Source organism: Saccopteryx leptura, chromosome 3 (assembly GCF_036850995.1).
Source record: "Saccopteryx leptura isolate mSacLep1 chromosome 3, mSacLep1_pri_phased_curated, whole genome shotgun sequence".
In the NCBI taxonomy this organism is placed as follows: Eukaryota; Metazoa; Chordata; class Mammalia; order Chiroptera; family Emballonuridae; genus Saccopteryx; species Saccopteryx leptura.
Genome location: NC_089505.1, coordinates 63327545 through 63352187, shown reverse-complemented (window position 1 = coordinate 63352187; position 24643 = coordinate 63327545). Strand labels below are relative to the sequence as shown.

At 54.3% G+C, this 24643-nt stretch overlaps 1 protein-coding gene across 1 annotated transcript; it reads left to right on the top strand.

Annotated features, from left to right (window-relative positions):
* Positions 1-23958, top strand: EXOC3L2 (exocyst complex component 3 like 2). The gene is made up of 12 exons (XM_066371856.1): positions 1-54; positions 3815-4354; positions 8374-9007; positions 10432-10543; positions 12327-12428; positions 12524-12624; positions 12912-13022; positions 15097-15232; positions 19602-19724; positions 20149-20304; positions 21046-21167; positions 23343-23958. Exons 2-12 carry the CDS (start codon positions 3832-3834, stop codon positions 23620-23622), a joined length of 2400 nt encoding a protein of 799 aa, XP_066227953.1. The 5' UTR covers positions 1-54; positions 3815-3831; the 3' UTR covers positions 23623-23958.
* The last annotated feature ends 685 nt before the right edge of the window (positions 23959-24643 follow it).

Genomic DNA, 24643 nt, shown 5'->3' with positions numbered 1-24643 from the left:
GCCAAAGTAGCCTCAGGACAGGCCAGCAGCAAGGACAAGGCACTGAGGACAGAGGTGAGAGTGCTGGGGTCTGGGGAAGGGGGCAGCATTCATGGCCCTCAGGAGAGTGGCACAGCCCAGAGCTGGGCTGGACCAGGGTTCAAGAAAACATGTGTCCTAAAGCCAGGATGAGCTGGAGGCAAAGAGAGCCTGGGGCCTGACCTTGGCTGTCAGCAAGAGGGCAGGAGAGATGGGAGCCGGTAGAGGCTGCAAGAGAGACTGGGGGTGCAGAGAGGCTAGGGGGGGGGGCTTGGGGCCACCAAGGGAGAAGAGATGAGATGTGGTTGGGTCCGATGTCCTCCAAGTTCAGGTGGGTAGACTGAGGTCAGGGAGGGATGAGTGTCTCGCTCTATCCCCAAGAGATGGGGTCTTGGATATGGGAGAGGGGGCAGAGGTTGGGCCGGAGATGGAGCAGGAGACAGGGATGGGGATGATTTGGGAGTGAAGACGTGGATGAACTTGAAACAGGCTGGGCTGGTGATGGGTTGTTTGGGGTAAGGCTGGGTTGGGGCTGTATTAGTTAGGGTCGGGCTCGGACACACAATTTGTAAGGGCATTTCTCTGAGGTAGGCCCCCGGGGACTGGAGGCGAGGACTTCTGCAAACAGGCCAGGAAGCCGGTGGAGGGTTTGGGTCTTTGGGGAAAGGCTGGCAGCGAGGAAGAGGAGGAGGAGCCCAGAGAGGGAAGCTCTGGTGGCCAAGACATCCTGCGGGAGCCGGGGGGCTGGGGGCTCGGGGATGCCTTGGAAGTGAGTCAGGGGCCTGGCACTGGGAGGCAGACGGGGCTGGAGGGGGCAGGATGTCGGAGCCAATTTGCAGAGGTGGGTGTTGGAGCCAGGAAGGGGAAAGACGTCGGGGCGAGTTTGGGAGAAATGTTGCAGCTGGGTCTGAGGATGTGGTTTGGGGGTACTGGATCCGGTTTGGGAGTGGATGGAAGCCAGTGCGGGAATGGGAATGTTAAGTCTAGTTGGGCAATGTTGATTTCAACTGGAAAGAAATTGGAGACTCCCATTTGGAGGGGTGGTGGAGTTAGCGGGTAGATGTTGGAGCCAGTTCTGGGATATGATGGAGCCATTTTGGGGTCAGGCATGTAGAAGAAGCCTGTTTGGAAGATGAAAGACAGAGAAATCAAGGTGTGCAGAGTGTGTGTGTTGGGGGGTGGGTAGTATTGATTGCCCTCAGCCATGGAGGCTTCGGGCAAGGGGTTGCCATAGTGACTGCCTCCCTGGGGGATAAGGGATCCTGAAGACTGGAGAGAGGCTGGGAGGGTGTTTCTAGGAACAAGAGGCTGAGAAGCAATAGCTGAGGTTTAGAGGCTGAAGTCGGGAAAAGAGAGTCCCCACCAGGAAAGGACAATGGCTCTGCCACTTCAGTCTCCTTCAGCACAGTCCTGACCCCATTCTTCGTGTGCTCAGACATAGTTCAAAACAACCTACATGTCCAGTAGCTGGAGAATGTGTGAACATCTGACATGAGCCAATTTTGTCATGGTCACACAGTGGAATAGTATGCAGCACTTAAAATAAATCTGCTAGAGCCACAGAGACAGGAATGAATAAGTGAGCCCACACCCCAAAAGAAAAGCAAGTTGTGGGACCCACATAAAATGATAGCATTTATAGAGAGTTTGAAACCAGGCAAAATAGCATATTATTATTTCTGGGTGCAAGGCTGCATGGGCATAGGGTAAAAGCCGTGTGCACATTCAGGAAGCTGCTTTCCTTGGTAGAGGGCTGCAAGGCCAGCAGAATCGGGGGGGGGGGGATGTCCAGGGGTCAGTGGATTTGTGATGCTTGATTTTTAAAAAAAGCCTGAACAAATCAAGCCAATGTTTGCATTAGATGCAGCTAGGATTGTAGGCATAGAGCTGCTCACTAAGTTTGTTCTCTATACTTTTCTGAATGTTTGGGCTATTTTATTATTTTAAAAAGCACCCTCCCATGGCTCTCCAGGGCCCTCAGGAGAAAGCCTGAGTCCCTCGTCATGAGATTTAAGGTCCTGCGTAGCCTGCGCCTTACTGACCTCTCTAGCTTGACTTCTCATTCCTCTTCCCCGCAAGGAATGAAGCTTTTGCCTCTTGCCTCCATTTCCTGTTTATCACCCTTTCATTCCCCAAATGCCTGTCCCGAGAGCTAGGGACACATTAGTGACAGAGACAATCCTGACCCTGCCCTCTTAGGGCTCACAGTCCAGTGGAGGATACAGAATCATCCCCAGACAGTAAGGACCCAGAGTGGGCTGGGCTGAATTAGGGAGAGTCCTAAAGAGGGACATCTGACCCAGCCTGAACATCAGGGAGGGCTTCCTGGAGGAGGCGGTATTGGAGCTGAGTCCAAAACATGAGTAGAACATGGAGATCAGGTTTCCTTGTAAAAAGATCAACAGATGCTGAAACCCGGAGGAGTTTGGAGTAAGGAGAAGAATGTGGTATAGCACTGGTGATGTGCACTACTGGCAAGTGAGGAGCCTGAATTTTGTCCCGAGGGCACTAGGGAGCCATGGAAGGTTAAGAGAAGGGGAGGAGCAGGTTTTTGCTTTAATAAGATCCTCAACGGTGGACTGGAGAGGCCACGACTAGAATCTGGAGACCAGGGAGCAGGTAGGGAAGCAGGAGGGTGCTTGGACTGGGGCAGGGACCATAGAAAAGGAGGGATACAAAGGACTGAGAAGATGAAATAGGCAGGAAGCTTCAAGCCCTATGAGGGTGGAAACTGGGTCTTCCTTGGTCACCGCTGTGTCCCCAGTGCAGGCACAGGGCCAGGCCCATGGCAAATACCTAGAAAAGTCCTTCCTTCCTTCCTTCCTTCCTTCCTTCCTTCCTTCCTTCCTTCCTTCCTTCCTCACTCTCTTTCTTTTTTAAGTTTATTGATTTTTAAGAGAAAGAGAAAGAAAGAGAGAGAAACATCGATTTGTGATTCCACTTACTCATGCACTCATTGGTTGACTCATGTATGTGCCCTGACAGGGGATCTAACTCACAACCTGGAGTATTGGGATGACGTGCTAACCAACTGAGCTAACAGGGCCAGGACAGATGTGTGTTTGTTTGTATTTTCCTTTTTTTTTTTTTTTTGTGGCAAAATGCACAAAACAAGATTCACCATCTTAACCATTTTAATGTGCACCACTCAGTGGCATCTAATACATTCACAGTGATGTCCACCAGGACCTCAATTTAGTCCCGGAGCACTTTCACCCCCTGAAAGAAATCTCTATATCCATTAAACACTCACTCTCCAGCCCCGGTCTCCCAGCCCCTGGCCACCACCCGTCTCCCTGTCTCTGAGGGCATTTCCGAGGAAGGTTTGGCTGAAGGGATGAATGGGGTGGAGGTGACAAGGCACTAACTGGACAGGGGCCATGAGGCAGGTGTGTGACCAGGATAACGGTGGGGCCTGGGTCCCCAGGGGTCTCTACCCTTTACTGCTGTACCCCCTTGAGAGAGAGCCTTCCCCTCTCTGAGCCTGTTTCTTCATAGAGGACGAGGGTCAGCTCAGAGGACAAACACTCCAGGGCAGGGGTGCGGCAGGGAAAGGTCTGCATGCCCACGCTCTGGGGAGAGCCCAGGCTCTGCGATCAGATGGGCCTGGGTGCTTGTCCTGCCTTTGAACTGAGTCCCCGTGTTAAGCAACTGCCTTTGCCTTTCTGAGCCTGTGTCCTCATCTGCAGAATGAGCATAATAATAGCACTTATCTGGTAGGACTAGAAACGGATAAACTGTCATGGACACCACCACTGTCATCAACACCATTCATGGCCCGTTATTTTCCCCCTAGGTCCCTTGCCTGTGAAAATGCCCATCCTGAAGAGTCTCGCGGTGGCGCATTCAAAGGTGCCCCGGGCGGGGACGCTGCCCGGGAGGTCCTCTGGGAACCCCTTTGAGGAAGTTCCAGGGCTGGAAGAAGAGGAGCCTGGACAGCTGGGGACCCTGCCCAATGGAACGTCATACGGCCGCCGCGCCACGCTGGAGAAGCTGGCAGGACTGGCTCCCTTCCGGCTGGGCTGGACCCCCGGCAGGCGGGCAGGCAGCCCCGGCAATGGGCAGGCCCGTTCTTTCTTGGGCCGGGTGCTGCCACCAGGCATCCGCAGGAGCTCGGCAGATTTTGGCCTCCTGGCCAAGCTTCAGGGGACCCGAGCCCAGGGTGATGAGGAGGCCACTGGGGAGGCTGCTGGGAGACTGGCCTTCCTAAGACTGGGGCGTGGGCCCAAGCCCCGGCGTGCCTCACTGGCTGAGAGGGTGGTGCCTGCTGGTGAGGCAGCTCCTGAGCCCCCTCCCAAGGTCCCAGAGCCTCCAAAGATGAAGGAGCCATTGTCAGGTGAGTACTGACCCAGGCCTGGGAGTGTCACAGTGCCCATCTCCACCCCCACCCCAGCCGCCATGGGCAGGCTAGCTGGGTCACCTGCAGTCTTGACCCTCTCACCAAACTCCAGCTTTGCCCCATCTCCGTGCCCATCCCCAGCCCACCCTCCCTGCACTTCCCACTTCCCACCTCCCTCCCATGGGCAGCAACTTTGAATCACCAACTTGGGTTCCACCTCCTCCAACCCTTCCCTACCCCCATCTCCCTTCAGAGTCCCCACATTTCCTGAGCCTTGACCCTGTGCCTCTCCCTAACCTCCATACTCCATCCTGCTCTCACCCCACCCCATACTCCACCCCTGCCTCAATCTCCTTCTTCACCTTCAATCCTTTCCCCACTTCCATCCCACTCTGAACCTCACCCCGAATTCCATTCCAATCCGAAATGCCCCCAGCCTCGCCTTTCAACTTCATTCTTACCTCAACCCATGTTCAAGCTTCATCTTCTAACTCAGGGCCATGCCAACACCTACCTTCATCCCTTAATTACATTGCCCCAAATCTGCCACCATCTGTGTTAGTTTCCTGGTTCTGCCATAATAAAGTCCCACAAACTAGGGGGCTTAAAACTATAGAAGTGACCTGACCAGGTGGTGGCGCAGTGGATAGAGCATTGACCTGGGATGCCGAGAACCCAGGTTTGAAACCCCAAAGTCGCCGGCTTGAATGCAGGCTTATCTGGCTTGAGCATGGGCTCACCAGCTGGAGCATGGGGCCATAAATATGGTCTTTGGCTTGAGCCCAAAGGTTGCTGGCTTGAGCAAGGGGTCACTGGCTCAGCTGGAGCCCCCACCCCATCAAGGCACAAATGAGAAAGCAATCAATGAACAACTAAAGTGCCACAACAACAAAGGTGATGTTTATTTCTCTCTCTTCTTGTCTGTCCCTCTCTGTTCCTCTTTCTCTCACTCTTTCCCTCTCACTAAAACAACTAACTATAGAAACATATTCTCTCAGAGCCTGGAGGTGAGAAGTCTGAAATAAAGGTGTTGGCAGTGCCATGCCCCCTCAGAGACCTGTAGAGGAATCCGCCCTGGCCTCTTCCAGCTTCTGGTGCTCTGTTGACAATAGTTCCCCTTAGTTTGTGGCTGCATCACTACAGTCCTCCATCTTCACATGGCCTTCTCTGTGTGACTTTCATATCACCTTCCTTCTGTGCATGTCTATCTTGGTGTCTAAATTTCTCCTTTCTATAAGGACACTAGTCATATTGGATTAGGGCTCACTTTATTATCTCATTTTAACTTGATTACTTCTGTAAAGACCCTATTTCTTTTCTTTTTCTTTTTTTATAGAGACAGAGAGAGTCAGAGAGAGGGATAGATAGGAACAGACAGACAGGAAGAGAGAGAGATGAGAAGCATCAATCATTAGTTCTTCGTTGCAACACCTTAGTTGTTCATTGATTGCTTTCTCATATGTGCCTTGGCCGCAGGCCTTCAGCAGACCGAGTAACCCCTTGCTCAAGCCAGCGATCTTGGGTCCAAGCTGGTGAGTTTTGCTCAAACCAGATGAGCCCGCACTCAAGCTGGCGACCGACACTCTATCCACTGCGCCACCACCTGGTCAGGCTGTAAAGACCCTATTTCTAAATAAGATTCCATTATGCTGTCCTAGGAGTTAGAACTTCACATGCTTTTTTGGAGGGGTGGGGTGGGGACAATTCAACTTGTATTACACCATCTGTATCCACAACCCTGGTTCTATCCCAAGCCCCAATGTCTTCCTCAATACCTTTTTGGTTTCTACCCCATATTTATTTCAATCCCAGCAGTAATCTTCACCTTGAGACATACCACATGTCTATCCCCACCTTATCCCTTTCTTCAGATGCCATCTTTAACCTCATCACTCTGCCCAACACCATGGCAACAGCCCTTGGCCCATTTCTCTACTGTAATCTTGTCCCCCAAGTACAACTTTAACCCCTTCTCCTCTTCAGTATCATTCTTAACCCCCAACCCCAGGTCCATCTCTGCATCTGCCTTCAAGCCCATTCCCCTCCCCAACTTCCTTCCCAGTCTCCAATTTCAACTCCAATCCCACACTCAGCCTCCTTCTTCATTCAAACTTTTTTGCACACACATGACAGAAAGAGAGAGAGACATATAGACAGGAAGGGAGACAAGAAGCATAAACTCATAGTTGCTTCACTTTAGGTGTTTATTGCTTCTCATACACGCTTTGACAGAGGGAGGGGGCTCAAGCTGAGCCAGTGACCCCTTGTTCAAGTCGGTGACCTTGGGCTTCAAGCCAGTGACCTTTGGGCTCGAGTCAGTGACCATAGAATTATGTCTGTGATCCCATGCTCAAGCTGTTGAGCCCAGGCTCAAGCTGGTGAGCCTGCACTCAAGCCAGTGACCTTAGGGTTTCAAATCTGGGACCTCAGAGTCCCAGGTTAACTCTCTATCCACTGAGCTTCCATGGGTCAAGCATCCTTGTTCATTCTTGATCCAATCTGCATACCTATCCTGAATCTCAATCCTAATCCCTATTTCCAACCTGAACAATCAACTTTATCCATTCACAATCCCAACTCATGCTCAAACTTCATCTTCAAACCCATACCCATCTCTCCCTTCTTCCTATCCTCAACTCTCAACTAAACTCATCTCCATTCACATCTCCACCCCCATTCCTACCTCAAACCCTAGATGTTATTCTCAGCTACTTTCCCATACCCTGATACAGATTTCAACCCAACCCTACCCTAATCCTAAACTCCCTTCTCCCAGCTCCCACCTTCATCCCATCCTCATCTCCATCCAATCCCCAACCTAGTCCCAATCCCCACCTTCATTCAACTGCACCCCCATCCCTGTCTCGATCTCTTCCACCCCAACCCAAATCCCAGCCTCCTCCTCCCCTCCCACCCCCCACACCCCATGGGCAACACTGGGAATCTCTGGAGAGCCCTTTCTGCATCCTCTGATACCCTCCACATCCTGGCCAGAGGCTATTTCAGCCCCTGCTCCCTGGAGACTGGGAGGGCACTGCAGGGAGGTGAGAAGGGGTGACTGGAGCCCCCGCCTTCTGGAAACGGATGGGCAGAAATAGCGCTGGCCAGGAAATAGTTTCTCTGCCAGGGAGGAAGTAGAGGGGGGGTGGAGGTGTCAGGGGTAACCCTAGGCTACTAGGACCCTCCTTCTGCCTTCATTCCGAGGCCTCCCAGCCCCGTGACTCCCCTCTCTTAGGGGATTCTGAACTCATCAGAGTGCCAGGTCACCCCGCAGCTGTCCCCACCCCTAAAAGGCCCATCTCTGGCCTTGATATCCTCTCCCCATGTCTAAGCCTCCACCTTGCCCGCTGGTCCACTGTCTCTCCCCATCCCTCTCCTCCCTCAGCCTTTCCACATCCTCCGGCCCTGATGCCCCTTTTTTTATCCTAACTCCTCAACTCCCCTGATCTCCCCAGTCCTTAACTTACTTTCTGATGTGCGCTTCCATACCCTGACCCTTTACCTCATGCCCAACCCTCTCCCTTCTTCCTCAACCCCTTATCTCCCACTTCCTCTGACACCCCCCACCCTCCACTCCTTGTACTAAGGCGACACATGATCTAGTCCTTTAACCTATTTCCCATATCCAGACACTCTCTTCCCTTCCCTAACCTCTCCTGTCACCTCCCCTTGTCCTGGCCATCTCGCTCGCCCCATCCTCAATCCCTCTCCCTCACTTTCCCCAAACGTCTCCCCCACCCTCGCCTACCTCTTCTCTCCAGTCTCCTCACCCTCCTCCCTTGACCCCCTCCTCCACTTGTCTCGCCTTCTCCCCCCAGTCCTCAACTTCCTCTTTACACCCCTCCCTCTCCCTGCCCCCCAAACCTCTCTTCTGACACCCTTCTCTCTTCCCCCTTCTCTTGAGCCTCCCCTGACCCCACTCCCTGCTCCACACTTTCCTCCTCCCTTACTCCTTCTCGCTTCCCCCCACCCCCACCCCCGTCTTCCTCCCCCTGACTCCCACTTTGCGCCCACAGTTTTGGAAATCCTGAGTCTGATCCAGCAGCGCGAGCTCGCGCGGGCCGACGAGCACATCTTGGAGCTGGAGGCCGAGGAGCTGGCGTCGTCGGGTGGCTGCGCGCCCGGGCTGTCCAAGGTCGAAGGAGCAGGCGGGGGCCGCCGGGCACGCGACGTGGCGCTGCTGTATGAGGCCCTGCAGCGCGAAATGTGGGCGCTGGTGCGCGAGACGCTGGCCGGCCCCGGGCCGGGCGCGGGCGCGGGAGCCGGCGCCGTGGCGCAGCTGGGCCAGGTGCTGGTGCAGGAGGCGGCGGCCGACGGGCGTCGGGGGCCGGGCGCGGCCCGCAGGCTGTGCGCCCGCTGGGCCGAAGCAGTGGCGCGCGCGGCCAGGGAGCGCCTGGAGGCGGCCGCGCCGGGGGCGCCCGGGGGCCTGGCCGCGCAGCTGGAGGCGCTGCGGGCGCGGCTGCTGGAGGACATGGGCGTGGTGCGGGGTCGCCTGGCGCCCGCCTACCCCGCGGGCCTGGGCGCCTTTGGCGTCTACCTGCGCGGCTACCACGGCGCGCTGGCCGAGTGGCTGAGCGCCGCCGCCCGCCGCAGGCTGCCGCTGGCCGACCGCTACGCGCTGCTGCACTGGCACCACCGGGTGTACCCCAGGTGAGCGGGGGCCACCGCGGACCGCGCGCCTAGCGACCAGACACTTTGAGTTCCGGTAGAACCGCGCCCCTAGCCCTACCCTGGCCTCTTCTCTTGGAACAGCTGACCCTTCAATTCTACAACCTTAACACCGTTGACGCTTCCAATGCTCATCACTAGCGACATTTTCAACCCTGGAACTTAGCGCTGTCTGTTCTTCCGGTGCTAGAACGTTAGAACATTGATCCTTCCAGCTCTAAAAACTTCCGCACTGTGGACCCTTTCGGTCCTAGAACCTTAGCGCCGCTGACCGGGCCACTGATCCTTCTTGTCTTAAAATCTTGGCCCTATTCATTCACCCTTCAAATTCTAGAACTCTTACATGTCTCTCTCTTTAGCTCCTAGGACATTAGCACTGTTGACTCTTCCAATCTTAGAACTTAGAATTGACGAAGCTTCAAAACTAGTGCCAACGAATCTTTGAACCCTAAACCTGAGCTTCATGCCCTCTTTGGATCCTAGAATCATGACACTGTTGTTCCATCAGTTTTAGGACTGTAAGCTCTGTGGGCCTTGCGAGTACTGGCATTTTAGCATCTAGAACCTGGCACCATTTATCTTCCTGGGCCTAGAATCTTGTAACTATCAAGCCTTCGAATCTAAAACATACCCATTCTCTTGTCTGGGGTATGGAATATGGTAGTTAGCCAGGACTGGGTCACCTCCCCACTCCGGGAAAAGGGAGCTGGCCACACCCAAACCACATACTGAAGAGTGAAGGGGGTGGGTGTTCCCAAACAAAATCAGGATGCTGACACCAGAAGAAGGGGAAGACAACAGCTGCTAATACGGACCCCATAGATCCAATTTGGGAATATGTGTTAATGACACTCTCACACCATTTATGAGAGATGGAGGCAGGGGAGGAAGTCTGGAATGCTTCCTGGAATTGTGAGACATGAGTTAAATGCAATCTGCAGGGAGATGGTGCTTCTGGCTGAGAAGCTGCTGTGAGCAAAAGCCCCATGTGCGGGTGAGAGAGCGGGGAGAGTGGTGGGACTGCACCGGCTGGCGCAGGGAGGGGGGTGTGGAGCAGGGAGTGAGGCTGGACTGAAGAGACCTCCAAGGCCCCGTGAGGTGGTAGGGACTAAGAGCAGGCGTGGAGAGAGCTTCTGTCTGGTGAAGCGTGCCAGGTAGTCAAGCTTGGACTTGACTCCTATCTGTCTTGCTCGAACACCATCCACCAGGGGGCTGACTCAGAGATCTGAAGTTAGAGGAGCCACAATTCCAGAGACTTCCTTTGAGGGATGAGCAAAGCTGGCTTCAAGAGAGGAAGGGAGTGGCCTAGGGTCACACACTGGGTGTGAAGGGATGGGAGTGGGAAGGGGTCAGTTACGCTGCCCCACCTCTCACAGACCTTCCTGTCTCTTATCCCCAACTCCCAGAGAAGTCTTAGGGCTGGTGGACATGGTTGCCCTGGAGAACGGGGAGCTAGGCTCGCTTTTGTCACCTGGCACTGTTCGCAGCTTGGAGGATGAATGTGTCACAGATGTTAAGGTACCTGAGACTTGGCATCGGTACTCAGGAGGGAAGGGGGAGGTCACACTGGGCCTGGGGGCCTCACCCCCCCACTTCGGATATTTCCATCTCCCTTTTCCCTTTGTGAACTTCTGAGTTCTGTCCAAAAGACATAGAAATGTAAATCCAGCCTGACCAGGCAGTGGCACAGTGGATAGAGCATTGGACTGGGAGCAGAGGCTTGAGTGTGGGCTCACCAGCTTGAGTGTGGGGTCACTGGCTTGGATGTGGGATCATAGACATGACCCCATGGTCACTGGCTTGAACAAGGGGTCACTCACTCTGCTGGAGTCCCCCATCCCCTGGTCAAGGCACATAAAATAAAGCAATCAATGAACAACTAAGGAGCTGCAACAAAAAATTGATACTTCTCATCTCTCTCTCTTCCTGTCTGTCTCTCCTATCCTTCTCTCTCTCTCTCTCTCTCTCTCTCTCTCTCACACACACACACACACACACACACACACACACACACAAGAAATGTAAATCCATACCACTCACTTCTATCTTATGTTCAGCGCTGTATTCTAAGCACCCAGCTGGCCATAGAGACACTTAGTAATGGTTTAATATATTCAGGTACTGTATTCAAATCTTAGAGCAAGTGGAAGTCACAGAACTTCACCTCACAGAAGGAGGGCATCAGTGCGTCTCTGCATACAAGCAGGGCTGATGGTAGTAAACCTGGTCAATACCTGGCAGGGGTGGACCCCACTGAACTCAGTGGCCACGGGGCTCCCTGCTTGGACGCCAGTCCTGCCTCAGACACAAAAATCAGAATCTTTGCAACCTAAGAGCCTCGAATTTTAGACTTGAACATGTCTAGATTCTCAGAGTCACTGAGTTGAAGACAACATTGGACCAGAGAATCTGAGATGGGTTAACCTTGGAATCCCAGACCCTGGGAATTTTTGAATTCCAGAATCTGACAATCTTGAATTTTTAAAATTTTTGTTTGTTTTGCTGAACCTAAGAGTAGAGTCTTAGGGCCATGAAATAATGAGAAGTTGACCCTTAAACCCTCTGGGTAGTAGATGGAAGAAGCTTAAAATCTGATTTTTTTTTTAATTTTTAGAGAGGAGAGAGAGAGAGAGAGAGAGAGAGAGAGAGAGAGAGAGAGAGAGAGAGAGAAGGGGGAGGGAGGAGCAGGAAGCACCAACTCCCAAATGTGCCTTGACCAGGCAAGCCCAGGGTTTTGAACTGGCAACCTCAGCATTCCAGGTCGACGCTTTATCCACTGCGCCACCACAGGTCAGGCATAAAATCAGACATTTCCCCCCTTTTTCTACTTGCCCCCACCATGGATCAAACCCAAAACGTTGACATATCAGGACAAGGCTGCAACCACCAGAGCTACCCGGCCAGGGCAAGCCAGACTTTTTTTTTTTTTTTTTTTTTTTCATTTTAGAGAGGAGAGGAAGAGATGGGGGAGGAGCAGGAAGCATCAACTCCTATATGTGCCTTGACCAGGCAAGCCCGGGGTTTCGAACCTGCGACCTCAGCGTTTTAGGTCGACGCTTTATCCACTGTGCCTCCACTGGTCAGGCAAAACCAGACTCTTAATATCAAGCTTCGAATCGTAAATTTAGCACTGGAAAGGGCTGGGGAGATTTTCTGGTTCAGCCTTCCTCCGCAGCCTAAGTTTGAAGGGGTCACTGGTACAGTACAGACCTGCTTAGGGTTAAGGTGTGGGGGTCATGGAGAAGGGGGGAGCTCTCAGGCGCTCCTGACTCCTGCCCCCCCCCCCGCCCCCGGCCCACAGGCTCAGACTCGGGCAGCCCTGCTGCGAGCGCTGCAGGAGGACGAGGAGCGCTGGGTCAGCGCCGAGGACCCGCGCAGCAGCCTGGCCCAGGACGTGTGTGAGGTAGGCGGCGGGCCGAGGAGGGAGAACCGGCCAGACAGCGCGGGCGGAAGGCGGGGCTCGCCCCTCCTCACTGGTTCCCACCCGCCCCCGCGCAGCTGCTGGAGGAGCACACGGAGCGAGCGCCCCGCATCAGCCAGGAGTTCGGAGAGCGGATGGCTCACTGCTGCCTGGGGGGGCTGGCCGAGTTCCTGCAGAGGTGCGCGCGGGGGCGGGGCGCGGCTGCGCGGGGGCGGGGCGCGGCTGCGCGGGGGCGGGGCGCGGCTGCGCGGGGGCGGGGCGCGGCTGCGCGGGGGCGGGGCGCGGGCTGCGAGGTGCAGCGGGTCCAGAGGCCACAAGGGGAGCAGGGGCGGAAGGGAAGATGGAGACGGGACGGCAGGTGTGCCTGGGCGGGGTCACAGCTCTGCCGGGCTGAGGGCCCAGAGAGGGACCCTTGTCGCGTGGTGTTCCTTCGGTCACGCCGCCCTCCCCTGCCCCTCCCGCCAGCTTCCAGCAGCGTGTGGAGCGGTTCCACGAGAACCCAGTAGTCCGGGAGCTGCTCCCCGACACCTACATCAGCAGGACCATCACGCTGGTCAACTGCGGCGTCCCCCTGAGGTGAGAGCCCCCGCAGTGTGCGGCGGAGAGGGCCATCCCCCGGGGCAGGCTGAACTCGGGCGCCTGGAGCCTGGGTGGGGATCGCAGGGTCGCAGCTGCGCGGACCCTTAGAAACATAAAATCTGGGACTACTAGAAAGAAGCAGAGTGTCGCAGAGTGCCAGGATTATAGTCATCAGAACACTGGAGACCTAGTAGCCAGGCACACGTGCTCTGAGAATGACAGATCTGTATTTACCTTTTTATCTTCCTTTCCTTTTTTATTAATTTGAAACAGGGAAAATCTTAATGCCCACCACATCCTTCCCCCTTCCCCACTCAGAGGAAACCAGTTATTGTTAGTGTCTCCTATATCTTTGCAGGGATATTTAATATATTTACCAGTGAATATTGTATATATAAATACTAGAAAGCCCGGCGGTCATACGAAATGACCGCTGTTCTAGATATTATAAATTGTAATTAAAATGATTTGTGCAAAGGTGTCTGCTAATTCAAACTGAATTACCCAAGGCAGGCGGCGAGGATGCCCCTTTGCTTACTGCCCCACGGGGTTTCCCCCTTCTACTTGCTTAATTGCTTAAAGTAGAGTGCAATGAAGGAAACCACTGGCGGTACATTTCTTAAGAGCCACCGCTAGCTCAATAAATAAAGGTGATTTAAATAATAAAATGTTAATTCACATGTCAAAGATCTCTTTGTACACAACATTTCTTGTGTAGATCTTTCCATCATTTTTAAGCTCGTCTTGCAGAGGACCATCAATTATTTTTAATTTTATGTCCGTTCTTTCACGAACTCTTGAACAGGCAACATAAAGTTGACCGTGTCCAAATGCAGGCTCAGGTAAAAAAATGCCAACACGCTTAAGCGTTTGGCCCTGAGACTTACTGATGGTCATAGCAAAGGCAAGTTTTACAGGAAATTGTCTACGTCTCAATTGAAACGGCAACCCTGTTTGAGATGGAGCCAAATCAATTCTTGGAATGACATGTATTTCACCTTTAGAGGAGCCAAAGACTTAGCTATTATGACATTATTTTTCAATTGGAGAACCTCTAGTCTTGTACCATTGCAAAGACCCCTTCTGGTGTTAAGATTTCTTAACAGCATAATAATTGCTCCAATCTTTAACCTCAATTTGTGAGATGGCATGCCAGAAGGTGGGACTATTTGAATGCCATGGCAACTTCACCCCATTGGCTAGTACAGTTACGCAAGCAACCAATAAGCTATCGGTGACAAACAGACACTTAAGCCGCATATAATAAAGAAGTGTATATATGCATATATACTGTATACATTTCATAAATATGCAGATATATGCATATACCTTATTTATACATGTAAATATATTTAACTTGTGCATACATATTATTTCTTTTCCTTTAAAAGATATGTATATGGTAGAATATAAATCACTCTATGCCCCTTTCCCTTTAGCAGCTTAGAGATCTTTCTGTTAGCAAAGAGTTCCCACATTCCTTTTTCTTATCCACTGCATCCCAAGTCTTGGATATACCAACATTTATTTGATCTGTCCCTACCGGGTGGTAGTTGGCTCCACTCTTGCAGAGCAACACCTGGCAGGCACATCTGTCACTGCCTAGAAGCACAGGGACTCAGGGATGTATCCCCACAAGGGGCCTGCTGGGATTTGGGCAGAAAGTGCCAAATTGCCATTTAGATCTTTCGGCTTTGGAGGGCCTTCAACTATTATGATGACAGAAAATGAGAAGGGCAGAATTTAGAATTATAGATGTTTAGAATCACAGACTTTGAGAAAGGAGACCTCCCATTCTCACTGAGAGAAACAGACCCACAGAGACTCCTTTACTCCCACAGCACCCCCCCCAGACACCCATTCATTCCACAGAGCCCCCAAATTCCCCAGCCTCCCAGATATCCCCTGATACTCCCCCCTATCCTCCCCAGAACCCCTGATTTCCCCAGCACCCCACCCAGCCTGTCATCCCTGTGTCCCACAAAATAGGGTCTATCTCAGGAGGGAGACAGCCAGGCAGTTGTGCTGAATGCTGGGGCTCCTTGACTTTTGGCTTCACTGATCCCCACAGGGCTCTGGCGGAGCGCCTGGCTCGGGTGGGGCCCGCTGAAAGCGAGCCTGCTCGGGAAGCAGCAGCCAGCGCTCTGGACCGCGTGACCCGGCTGTGCCACCGTGTGCTGGCTGACCTCCTGTTCCAGGAGCTGCAGGTGAATGAGGCAGGGGCTGGGGTAAAGCCCTGCGGGACAGCGGAGCGCACCCCTCACACCCTTCCTTTCAGCCATGACTCAGTATTTGGGAAGCAGGAAGTGGGGGTGATGGCCATGTCTGGGCCATTTGGGGGACAGAGGAATATATAGGAAGGAAGAGGTGGGAGGATGTGGTCAACGAGAAAACATGAGGGGCCTTGGTGACTGGGTGGAGCCCTTCCCACTAAGGTCCCCCAAACCCCTGCCCAGCCTCTCCTAGACCCGAGAGCCCTGTCACCTTTACTGGGCTCCTGTGGATGCCCAGAGGGCGCTGGATCCGGAGGTAGGTGAGAGTACATGGGGAGGTTGGTGGGAAAACAGGGAATGAGACTGAGGTGTGTAGTTGAGGCTCATGGTTGTAATGTGTGTTCAATCCGTGTTATACATCAGATCATGTCCTCCCTCTGTTTAGAAACCTCCATGGGACAAATATACGGTAACGGAAAATGATTTGACTCTGATGATGGGCGCACCACACACTCAACAGTTCAAATGCTATAGAGATGTTTACTTGAAACCTATGTACTCTTTATTTTCTTTTCTTTCTTTTTCTTTTTTTTTTTACAGGGACAGAGAGAGAGTCAGAGAGAGGGATAGATAGGGACAGACAGACAGGAACAGAAAGATGAGAAGCATCAATCATCAGTTTTTTGTTGCAACACCTTAGTTGTTCATTTACTGCTTTCTCATATGTGCCTTGACCACGGGCCTTCAGCAGACCGAGTAACCCCTTGCTCGAGCCAGCGACCTTGGGTCCAAGCTGGTGAGCTTTGCTCAAACCAGATGAACCCGCGCTCAAGCTGGCAACCTCGGTGTCTCGAACCTGGGTCCTCCACATCCCAGTTCGATGCTCTGTCCACTGCGCCACTGCCTGGTCAGGCTGAAACCCATGTTCTCTTATTGATCAACAGTCACCTCATTAAACTTAATTTCTATTATTATTATTATTATTATTATTATGTTTTTGTATTTTTCTGAAGCTGGAAACGGGGAGAGACAGTCAGACAGACTCCTGCATGTGCCCGACCGGGATCCACCCGGCACGCCCACCAGGGGCGTTGCTCTGCCCACCAGGGGGAGATGCTCTGCCCCTCCGGGGCGTCGCTCTGCCTCGACCAGAGCCACTCTAGCGCCTGGGGCAGAGGCCAAGGAGCCATCCCCAGTGCCCGGGCCATCTTTGCTCCCATGGAGCCTTGGCTGCAGGAGGGGAAGAGAGAGACAGAGAGGAAGGAGGGGGGGGGGGTGGAGAAGCAAATGGGTGCTTCTCCTATGTGCCCTGGCCAGGAATCGAACCCAGGTCCCCCGCACGCCAGGCCAACGCTCTACCGCTGAGCCAACTGGCCAGGGCCAAACTTAATTTCTAGATAATTTTTTAAGAAAGGTTCCATGGCTCCCAGCTTACTCAGAGCAAAAGCCAAAGTCCTTGCCATGACCCCAGACCATACACAGTCTGCCCCTACCCTCTCTGACCTCACCTTCTACCATTTCCCCTTCATTCCACTTTAGCTACACCACCCCCTGCTTCTCCTGAACATGACAGATACACTCCTACCTCAGTACCTTTGCACTTGCTGTTCCCACTGCCTGGACCACCCCGTTCCCTCTGAAAGACACATAGCTCCTTCTCTCACCTCTTTGAAGTCTTGGCTTAGACATCACCTTCTCAGCGAAACATCCCCTGACTGCCCTATTTAAAATAGACTACCTCAGGCCCTGGCTGGTTAGCTCAGTGGTAGAGCATCAGCCTGGCGTGCAGGAGTCTTGGGTTCAATTCCCTGCCAGGGCACAAAGGAGAAGCGCCCATCTGCTTCTCCACCCCTCCTTCCTCTCTGTCTCTCTCTTCCCCTCCTGCAGCCAAGGCTCCATTGGATCAAAGTTGGCCCGGGCGCTGAGAATGGCTAAGGCCTCTGCCTCAGGCGCTAGAATGGCTCTGGTTGCAACAGAGCGACGCCCCAGATGGGCAGAGCATCGCCCCCTGGTGGGCATGCCGGGTGGATCCCAGTTGGGCGCATGTGGGAGTCTGTCTGACTATCTCCCCATTTCCAACTTCAGAAAAATTAAAAAATATTTTTTAAAAAAACCTAAAAAAAATAAAATAAAATAGACTACCCCCACTAAATAAATAAGTAAATAAAATCAATTTTCTTCCTTACTCCCTGCTCTATTTGTCACCAAAACATCTATGGCCACCTGCCATGCCATATCTTTCACTTTTTTTTTAAAACCTGTCTCCCTCCACTAGAATGTTAGCTTCTCAAGGGCAAGGATTTGTTGGAATGTTTTTAAAATAACTTATTATTATGGAAAATTTCAAACATACACAAAGCTAGGCAGAATGACAGAATGACCTCTTGCAGACCCGTCACCCAACCTTCAGCCTGTATCTCCAGAAGATAAGGAACCCTTTCTAAACAAACATCACCGCAATACCATCTTCGCACCTGACACAAAGAACAATGGTTTTTAATATCATCAACTATCACACCAGTACTCAGATTCCTGTTTATGATGATCAAGTATTTGTTTATCTCATTCTTCTCTGTGTCCCCAATGACCCACCCAGGGCTAAGCCCACAGGAAGGCTGAGAGTATTTGTTGAGTGACTAAATGGACAAATATGTAAATAGGAGTGAGTTGGTGAGGGAGATGAGAATGTTGGGAAGGGGGTACAGTCTTTGTTTCAGACTTGGCCATACGGCTTCCAGGTAGGGGTCCTTGGGTGCATTGCTTGTCCTCTGAAGTTCTCTGTGTAGACAGAGGGCACAGGAATTCCAGGCTTCTCCGGGACTGTGAGGAGGTCGTGTGATTGTGACCATAAGGTGCTTAGCTTGGGCAGTGGCCGTGGGTATTGGCCGTTGTTATCTTTATAAATGTACAGACTTCAAAGCAACAGTAACATGTCCTGAGCCAGGCACTGTACCAAGGACATCAATCAGTTCACCGAATTTTCAACAAAAGCCCACAGGCCATTTTTGGAGGTTCAGAAAACTGGGCTATGGCAGAAGGAGAGAGCAGAAAGGGGCGCGAGGCTGAGCAGGACGGGCACCTGCTCCAGACCCCCATGGACACCAACCCCAGAGATCTCCGGGTCCCTCCCCTCCTGCTCTCCGCTGTCCGCCCAGGCTGCTGGGCTTCCTCTTCCTCTCCCCAGCCTGCCTCTCAGGGACAGACCCACTGCCCACCCCCTTCCTGGGTCTCATCCAGAGGGTTCCCTCCTCCCCCCCTTCTCTGCCTAAGTTCATATCACCTGAGCTCCCCTTTCTTTGATCCCTTCCCTCCCCTCCCTCCAGCCTCCACCCTGATTTCTGCCTCTGTCTTGCCCACTCCCATCAATCTCAGTAAAGCACAAACCTGACCCTCCCCCTCTTCTGCTCAGAACTTGCCATGGCTCCCCAGTGCCCTCAGAAAAGAAGTGGGACTCTTCCAAGGCCCAGGCCTGTGTGCTCCACTGCACCCCTGACTGCACTGGCCCCTCACCATCAGCGGCCCGAAGGGCTGAGCAGTCACACCGGCCCCACTGTTTAGAAGAGCCTGAGCTTGGTTCTGTCCTCTCTGTCTCTGTCTTGGAGTTCTTAATAATTTTTGAATAAGGGTCTCTCTTTTTTAAAATAATTTTTCCATTGATTGAGAGACAGAGAGAGAGAGAGAGAGAGAAGGAGGAGGAGAAGGAGGAGGAGGAGAGAGAGAAACATCAGCTCATTCTACTTAGTTATTCCATTTAGTTGTGCACTCATTGACTGATTTTACATGCCCTGATGGGGGCTCTAACACGACCTTAGTGCACTGCGACAATGCTGTATCCACTGAGCCACCCAGCCAGATCCAAGGGTCTCCCATATTCATCTGCACTGGGCCCGGACAATTAATTAGATGGTCTTACTAGTCACACTGACTTTCTTTCTGGTCTTCTGACCAGCAAGCCCATCTGAAATCTGAACCTTCTTCACACTTCCCTCTGCCATTCCCTCTTCCATCCGACTAACAATGACCATCATCCTCAGCTCTGGTGTCTCCTCCTCCAAGAAGCTCTCTTGACTCTGTTGACTCGGGTGTCCTTTCTTAGCTTCCTAACCCCCTGCCTTGGGCTGCCGGGTCTCAACCCTGCATACTCTGGGTCATGCCTGTCTGGGGACTGGGTCTGTCTTCCTCTCTGGACTCTGATCCCCAGGAAGGCGGAGCTGGAGCTGCCTCAGTCACGCTGTGGCCCCAGCGCCTCGAAGTTCTGGTTCAGCTCAGAGCTGGGTTTGGGAATATATGTTGAGTTAACTAAGTGAAGGAAAGAGACGGACAGGGAGGGGAGTTATGACCCTCCCTGCACTGTTCCTCCCAGCCACACTTCAACAAGCTGATGCGCAGGAAGTGGCTGAACAGCTCGGAAGCCCTGGATGGCATCGTGGGCACGCTGGGCGCTCAGGCCCTGGCACTGCGCAGGATGCAGGATGAGCCCTACCAGGTGCGCCTGCAGGGGCTGGGGCGGGGCGGAGGGAGCGGGAGCGCTCTGCCGGGCGCACCCCTTCAAGGTGTGGAGCAGCTCTCCCGGGGTGCGCCAGGTGGCGCTCTGCCTGGGACCCGCAGGGAGGCGTGCCCGCGGTGTTGGGGTTGAGCGCGGATGAGGACGGGGTTGGGGCCTCTAGGCGATGGAGCTTTAGAGCGGAGGGAGTGGGGGACCCTTTGGAGGCCGGTAGGGGGGTGTCTACGAGATACTTAGGGACAGAGGAGGGTGGCGGCGGACAGGAGAGGGATAACCCTCTGTGGCTGGGGGCCGGGAGGGTGCCCGGCGCCCTGTGGGTGGGGGTTCCCGTTGGGTGCCCAGCGTGGGGAGCGTGGAGGGCGGTCAGCGGCAGCTCACACCCCCTCTTTGCTCCCCGGGTCTCCAGGCGCTGGTGGCTGAGCTGCACCGTCGGGCGCTCGTCGAGTACGTGAGGCCCCTGTTCCGCGGGCGCCTGCGCTGCCGCTCCGCGCGGACCCGCGGCCGCGTGGCTGGGAGGCTCCGTGAGGACGCGGCGCAGCTCCAGAGGCTGTTCAGGCGGCTGGTCAGTGCGTCCGCGGGCGAGGGCTCCGAAATCACGAACGCGATAGCCAGGGCGGGGCTTAGAATAAGACCCTCACCCGACTGGAGGTCCACCGCCACGGGCAACACTCCGACCCTTGCCCTCGGCGCGTAAAAACCGGCTTTCTAACTGGGACCCTGGCCTCTGCGCGCGTCTGAGAATCGTGGTTCCCGTGGGGTTAGAGCATTTATGGCCCGTTAAGTACTGAGACCCTTCCCTGGCACAGGCTGCGACTCCACAAACACTAGCTGTTACTCTGAGTACTAAGGGTGGAGACTCAGAATCTTAGCGTTCCCAAAGCCAGACTTTTAAATCACCAACTCTTATTTGTACTCAGTTGGAACCAGCAGAACCAGAGGGCTTCATCTGTAAACCCAGGAGTTTCTAGTTGGAGTCCTTGGGAAAATTTTTTTTGGAAATGTTATTGAGAAAGCAGAGCGATCCCTTGTGCATATTACCCATTCCCCCAACCCAAGTTTGCACACCAGGACTAGATTCTGAGGGGTGCCCCGTACCCCAAATTATCTGCAAAACTGGGACTAGCTTTTATTCTGAATTTTTCTTCAAATTTCCAAAGGTTCCAGATAAGCTCTGTCCACAGTCTGCCCTTGGCTCGGTTTTGGAAACGAGGAAACTGAGGCCAAGAGGGGCTGGGCCTCGGGAGGGTGTGGTTGGGGAGGGTGTTGGCAGAGAGCGTGAGCCCCGGCCTCGTCCCGCCCGCAGGAGTCCCAGGCCTCGTGGCTGGACGCCCTGGTGCCCCACTTGGCTGAAGTCCTGCAGCTGGAAGACACGCCCAGCATCCAGGTGGAGGTGGGGGTGCTGGTTCGGGACTACCCAGACATCAGGTGAGCGCTCCATCCCCACGCCGCAGCCAGGGCTGAGGTCTCTGGAGGGCCTTGGCATCCGTCCCTGCGTTTCCTGCCTCTGGGGTGAGGGCGGGAGGCGGCCAGCGTGTCTGACGGCCGTTTCCTGCTGGAACCAGGGCATTATTAATACGATTTCCCTCCTTCGACTGCAGCCGCCGCCGTCGCTGCCGCCGCCACCAGGGCTCGAAAACAAACAGGCAAGCACAGGAAGCTCAGGGCAGGGGGGCTCAGGGCCGCCGGCGGCAGGAAGGGCCGGCCCAGCAGGGGAGCCGCAGGGGACGCGGGGACATGCACGGGCACACGGGCGCACACACGCACTGCCACAGCGGCAGGCACATTCAGATCCTGATGGATGTTTCCTTTCTCTGTGGTTCTCTCTGACCCTTAGTTTCCTCATCTGTTCCATGGAGGTAATAGTACTCTTTTCATGGGACTATGAAATCATATCATCATTATCATCAATGGTGGCAACTAGAACAATACCAGTTCTTGTTTATTGAGTCATTTTGCCAGACGGAGGAACGTATCTTACATAGCCACTCTATAGGTAAAAGGCGGCGTGGTTCTAAGTGCTTGGCACCATCTGAGGTGGGCAGAAACTAAGTAGCTTACCCCAAATGTCATAGCTGGCAAGTGGCAAATCTGAAACTTGAACTCTGGGAGCAAGCTGTCTCTAAAGCTGGAGCACCTAGCCACCACACCACACTGCCACCTGTAAATTCAGACAGGGCGGCAGGCAGGGGTACCACAGTGCTATTCAGGCAGACAGACATTCTGGATCCAGAGAAACCAAAGCTTACACCAACAGGGAGTGGAGCATGGGGTTTCCAGGGCTGACACTCCAGGGGCTGGGGGTGAGGATTCTGGGACTGAGTCAAAAGACTGTTCTGGTTCTGATCCAAGGAGCTCACGTCCTTGGGAAGGCACAGAGCCCTGGGGTCGCACAGCATGGCAGTGGTGGACCCAGCACTCCTTTTGAATTGGGGTTTGAGTCTGAACTTGAATCTGATGCTTAGTTTGATGGGATTCAGGCGGGGCTGGGAGGAGCGGTTCCTAAGCTGAGTTTGGGGGCTATGTTGTGGCGTTCACCTGAGCTGGGAGGTTCTCGGCCCACATTTGGAGGAATGTGTTGGAGCTGCAGGGATTCCAAACCAGGGATGGGGGAAGGTGGCGGTGCCGAGCTGGACTGAGGGAGTAGCGAAACCCCAGCGCTGTTTGGAATGAAAGTTCTAGAAATGAAGGTGGGGTTCAGCATCTTGAGCTGAAATAGGGCGGTGGTTCTGGAGCTGAGTTTTGGATCCGTGATCTGGAGCTGAGGTGGGGGAGGGGAGGGGAAGGTCCCATTGTGTTGGATTTAGGGGTGGGGTCATAGAGTTGGTTTGGAGAATGATGTTTCCGGTTGAAATAAGGGTCCACAAAGTGAATTTTAGCCCTGGAGTGGAATTGTGGTTGAGCTCAAATTTGGCAGTGGGTTGAGAGGGTTACAAGACTGAATTTGGAGATGAAGTTTCAAGAATGGGATCTGGGTTAAGTGATCTTAAGTTGAGTTTTGAATGAGGGTTCTGGAGCTGTGGTGGTGAGAAACTTCCAGACCTGGCCTGGGGGCAAACAATAGGCTGGGAGCTCGGGCGGACACTGCTAGGCTCCGTCTGGGTGACCTGAGTTCCGACGGGGCTGCCTGAGATGAAGAGAAGTTCGAGGTTTGGTGTCGCTATAGATGCCAGAGCTTAAACAGAGGGGAGGGCACCGGAACTTAGGACCTGCCTGAGCTAACTTGGGGCTGGAGACTGAAGGTCATTTTAATCAGGAGCTAACTGGGGTGAAAGGTAGTCCTGCGCTCGTCTGGAGGTGAAGGTTCCGGAATCCATTGTGAGTGGGAGGACTTAGAAATGGTTGGCAGTGACGCTCTGGAGGGGTCTGGCATGGGGGGGCCACTGGGAGCGGTGCGAGAGGGGATCTGGAGGGGCGAGGTGAGGGAGGAGTTTGGGCAGCCAGTGAGAGCGAGAGCAGAGGGATCTGAGGATACTGGCTGGAATGGAGGCGAAAAGGGACTCCAGAGCTAAGGCCAGTTCTGGGATGGACACGAGTCAGGCTGGGTCCACACGCGTCCTGGAGCCCAGACCCCCATGCACCTCTCCCTTCCTCCACATCCAGGCGGAAGCACGTGGCTGCCCTGCTGGACATCCGCGGCCTGCGCAGCACAGCTGCCCGCCAGGAGATCCTGGCTGTGGCCCGGGACCTGGAACTGTCTGAGGGGGGAGCGCCGTCACCGCCCCGGGACTGGGCCTTCTTCGCAGACATCCCGGTGCCCCGCTCGCCTTTCTGCCTCAGCCTCCCGCTCCTCCTGGGCCGCCTTCCCCTCTCCCGGCCCAGTCTGGCCTGTCTGCCCCGGCTTCGGCCTCCATCCCCATCATGGCCCCGGGCCCAGCGCTGACACTCTCCCAGCCCTCCGCCTCGGTGTCCCCCGTCTCTGCTGCTGACGCGCCGTCCCAGGGACTCCCTGCCTGGGACCGCAGACCCCAGGATGGAGAGGTTCTCAGAGGTCTTCTCACCCCAACCTTCCTGTACAGAAGAGAAGCAGGGGTCCGAGGGGGAAGGCCTTTCCCACGGCCAGGAGGCGCTGCCGCCCCAGCTCCCCAGCCCAGCGGGGGGTGGGCGGCGCTGGAAGGCTCCACAGAAATAGCCCAGCACCCCCTCCCCCTCACCTCAAGGTCTGGCCCCAATCCAACGTATTAAGGAATGTACGATACTTAGAATAAAGAGGTTTCTATTTAACACAAGGAAGGGCTGAGTCCCCTGCGTGTGGGGGGAGGAAGGACTCGGGGTGGGGGAACAGGGCCCAGGGCCAAGGGCTTCTCACACACCCAAGGCCGGGCTAGGGTCCAACTCCTGGGCAGCACAGTGGGGACTGGGGCCCAGCGGACCAGGCGCTCCCTTTGCCCTGAGTCCCCAGGTTGCGTGACTCCGCAGCCAGCCCTTGGCCACTCTGAGCCAGGGTCCCTCATTTTGTCAATCTCAAGTGCCTCTCCTTTCCTGGGCCTGGCAGTTCACCTTGGCCCGCCCTCGCCATCCATCCTTAGCCGGGAAGCTGTGTCAAGAGAGGAAGGAGGTTGGGGGCAGGGCCGGCGGCATCCAGGGCGCCCTCCTGGGTTGACCAGGAAAATCTCAGGGTGGGAAAAGTTCCAGCCTCTCACCCCCAGGCCTGCCGGATCCTGGTCCCCACGGAGACCTTGAGGTCACCTCCCTGCTGACCCCTGCCCCTCCGGCCTGGTTGGACAGCCTATGATGGATGCTTCCTGGCAAGTTTTTTTTTTTTTTTTCCTGAGAAGTCAGAAAGAGGAGGCAGCCAGGGGTCAGCACTAGGGCTGGGGTGGAACCTCACGCACATTTGAACTCTGAAGATGGGAACTCAGGATTCTCGGAGCCCCAGGGCTGTGTGACCCAGGGCAGGAAGC

Bases quoted from the DNA above. Each gene is read 5' to 3' on its own strand.
- EXOC3L2 (XM_066371856.1), top strand. From the start codon at position 3,832: ATGCCCATCCTGAAGAGTCTCGCGGTGGCGCATTCAAAGGTGCCCCGG. The intron at 4,355-8,373 runs GTGAGTACTGAC...TTGCGCCCACAG, and splicing joins GATGAAGGAGCCATTGTCAG to TTTTGGAAATCCTGAGTCTG. The intron at 12,625-12,911 runs GTGCGCGCGGGG...CCCTCCCGCCAG, and splicing joins CTGGCCGAGTTCCTGCAGAG to CTTCCAGCAGCGTGTGGAGC.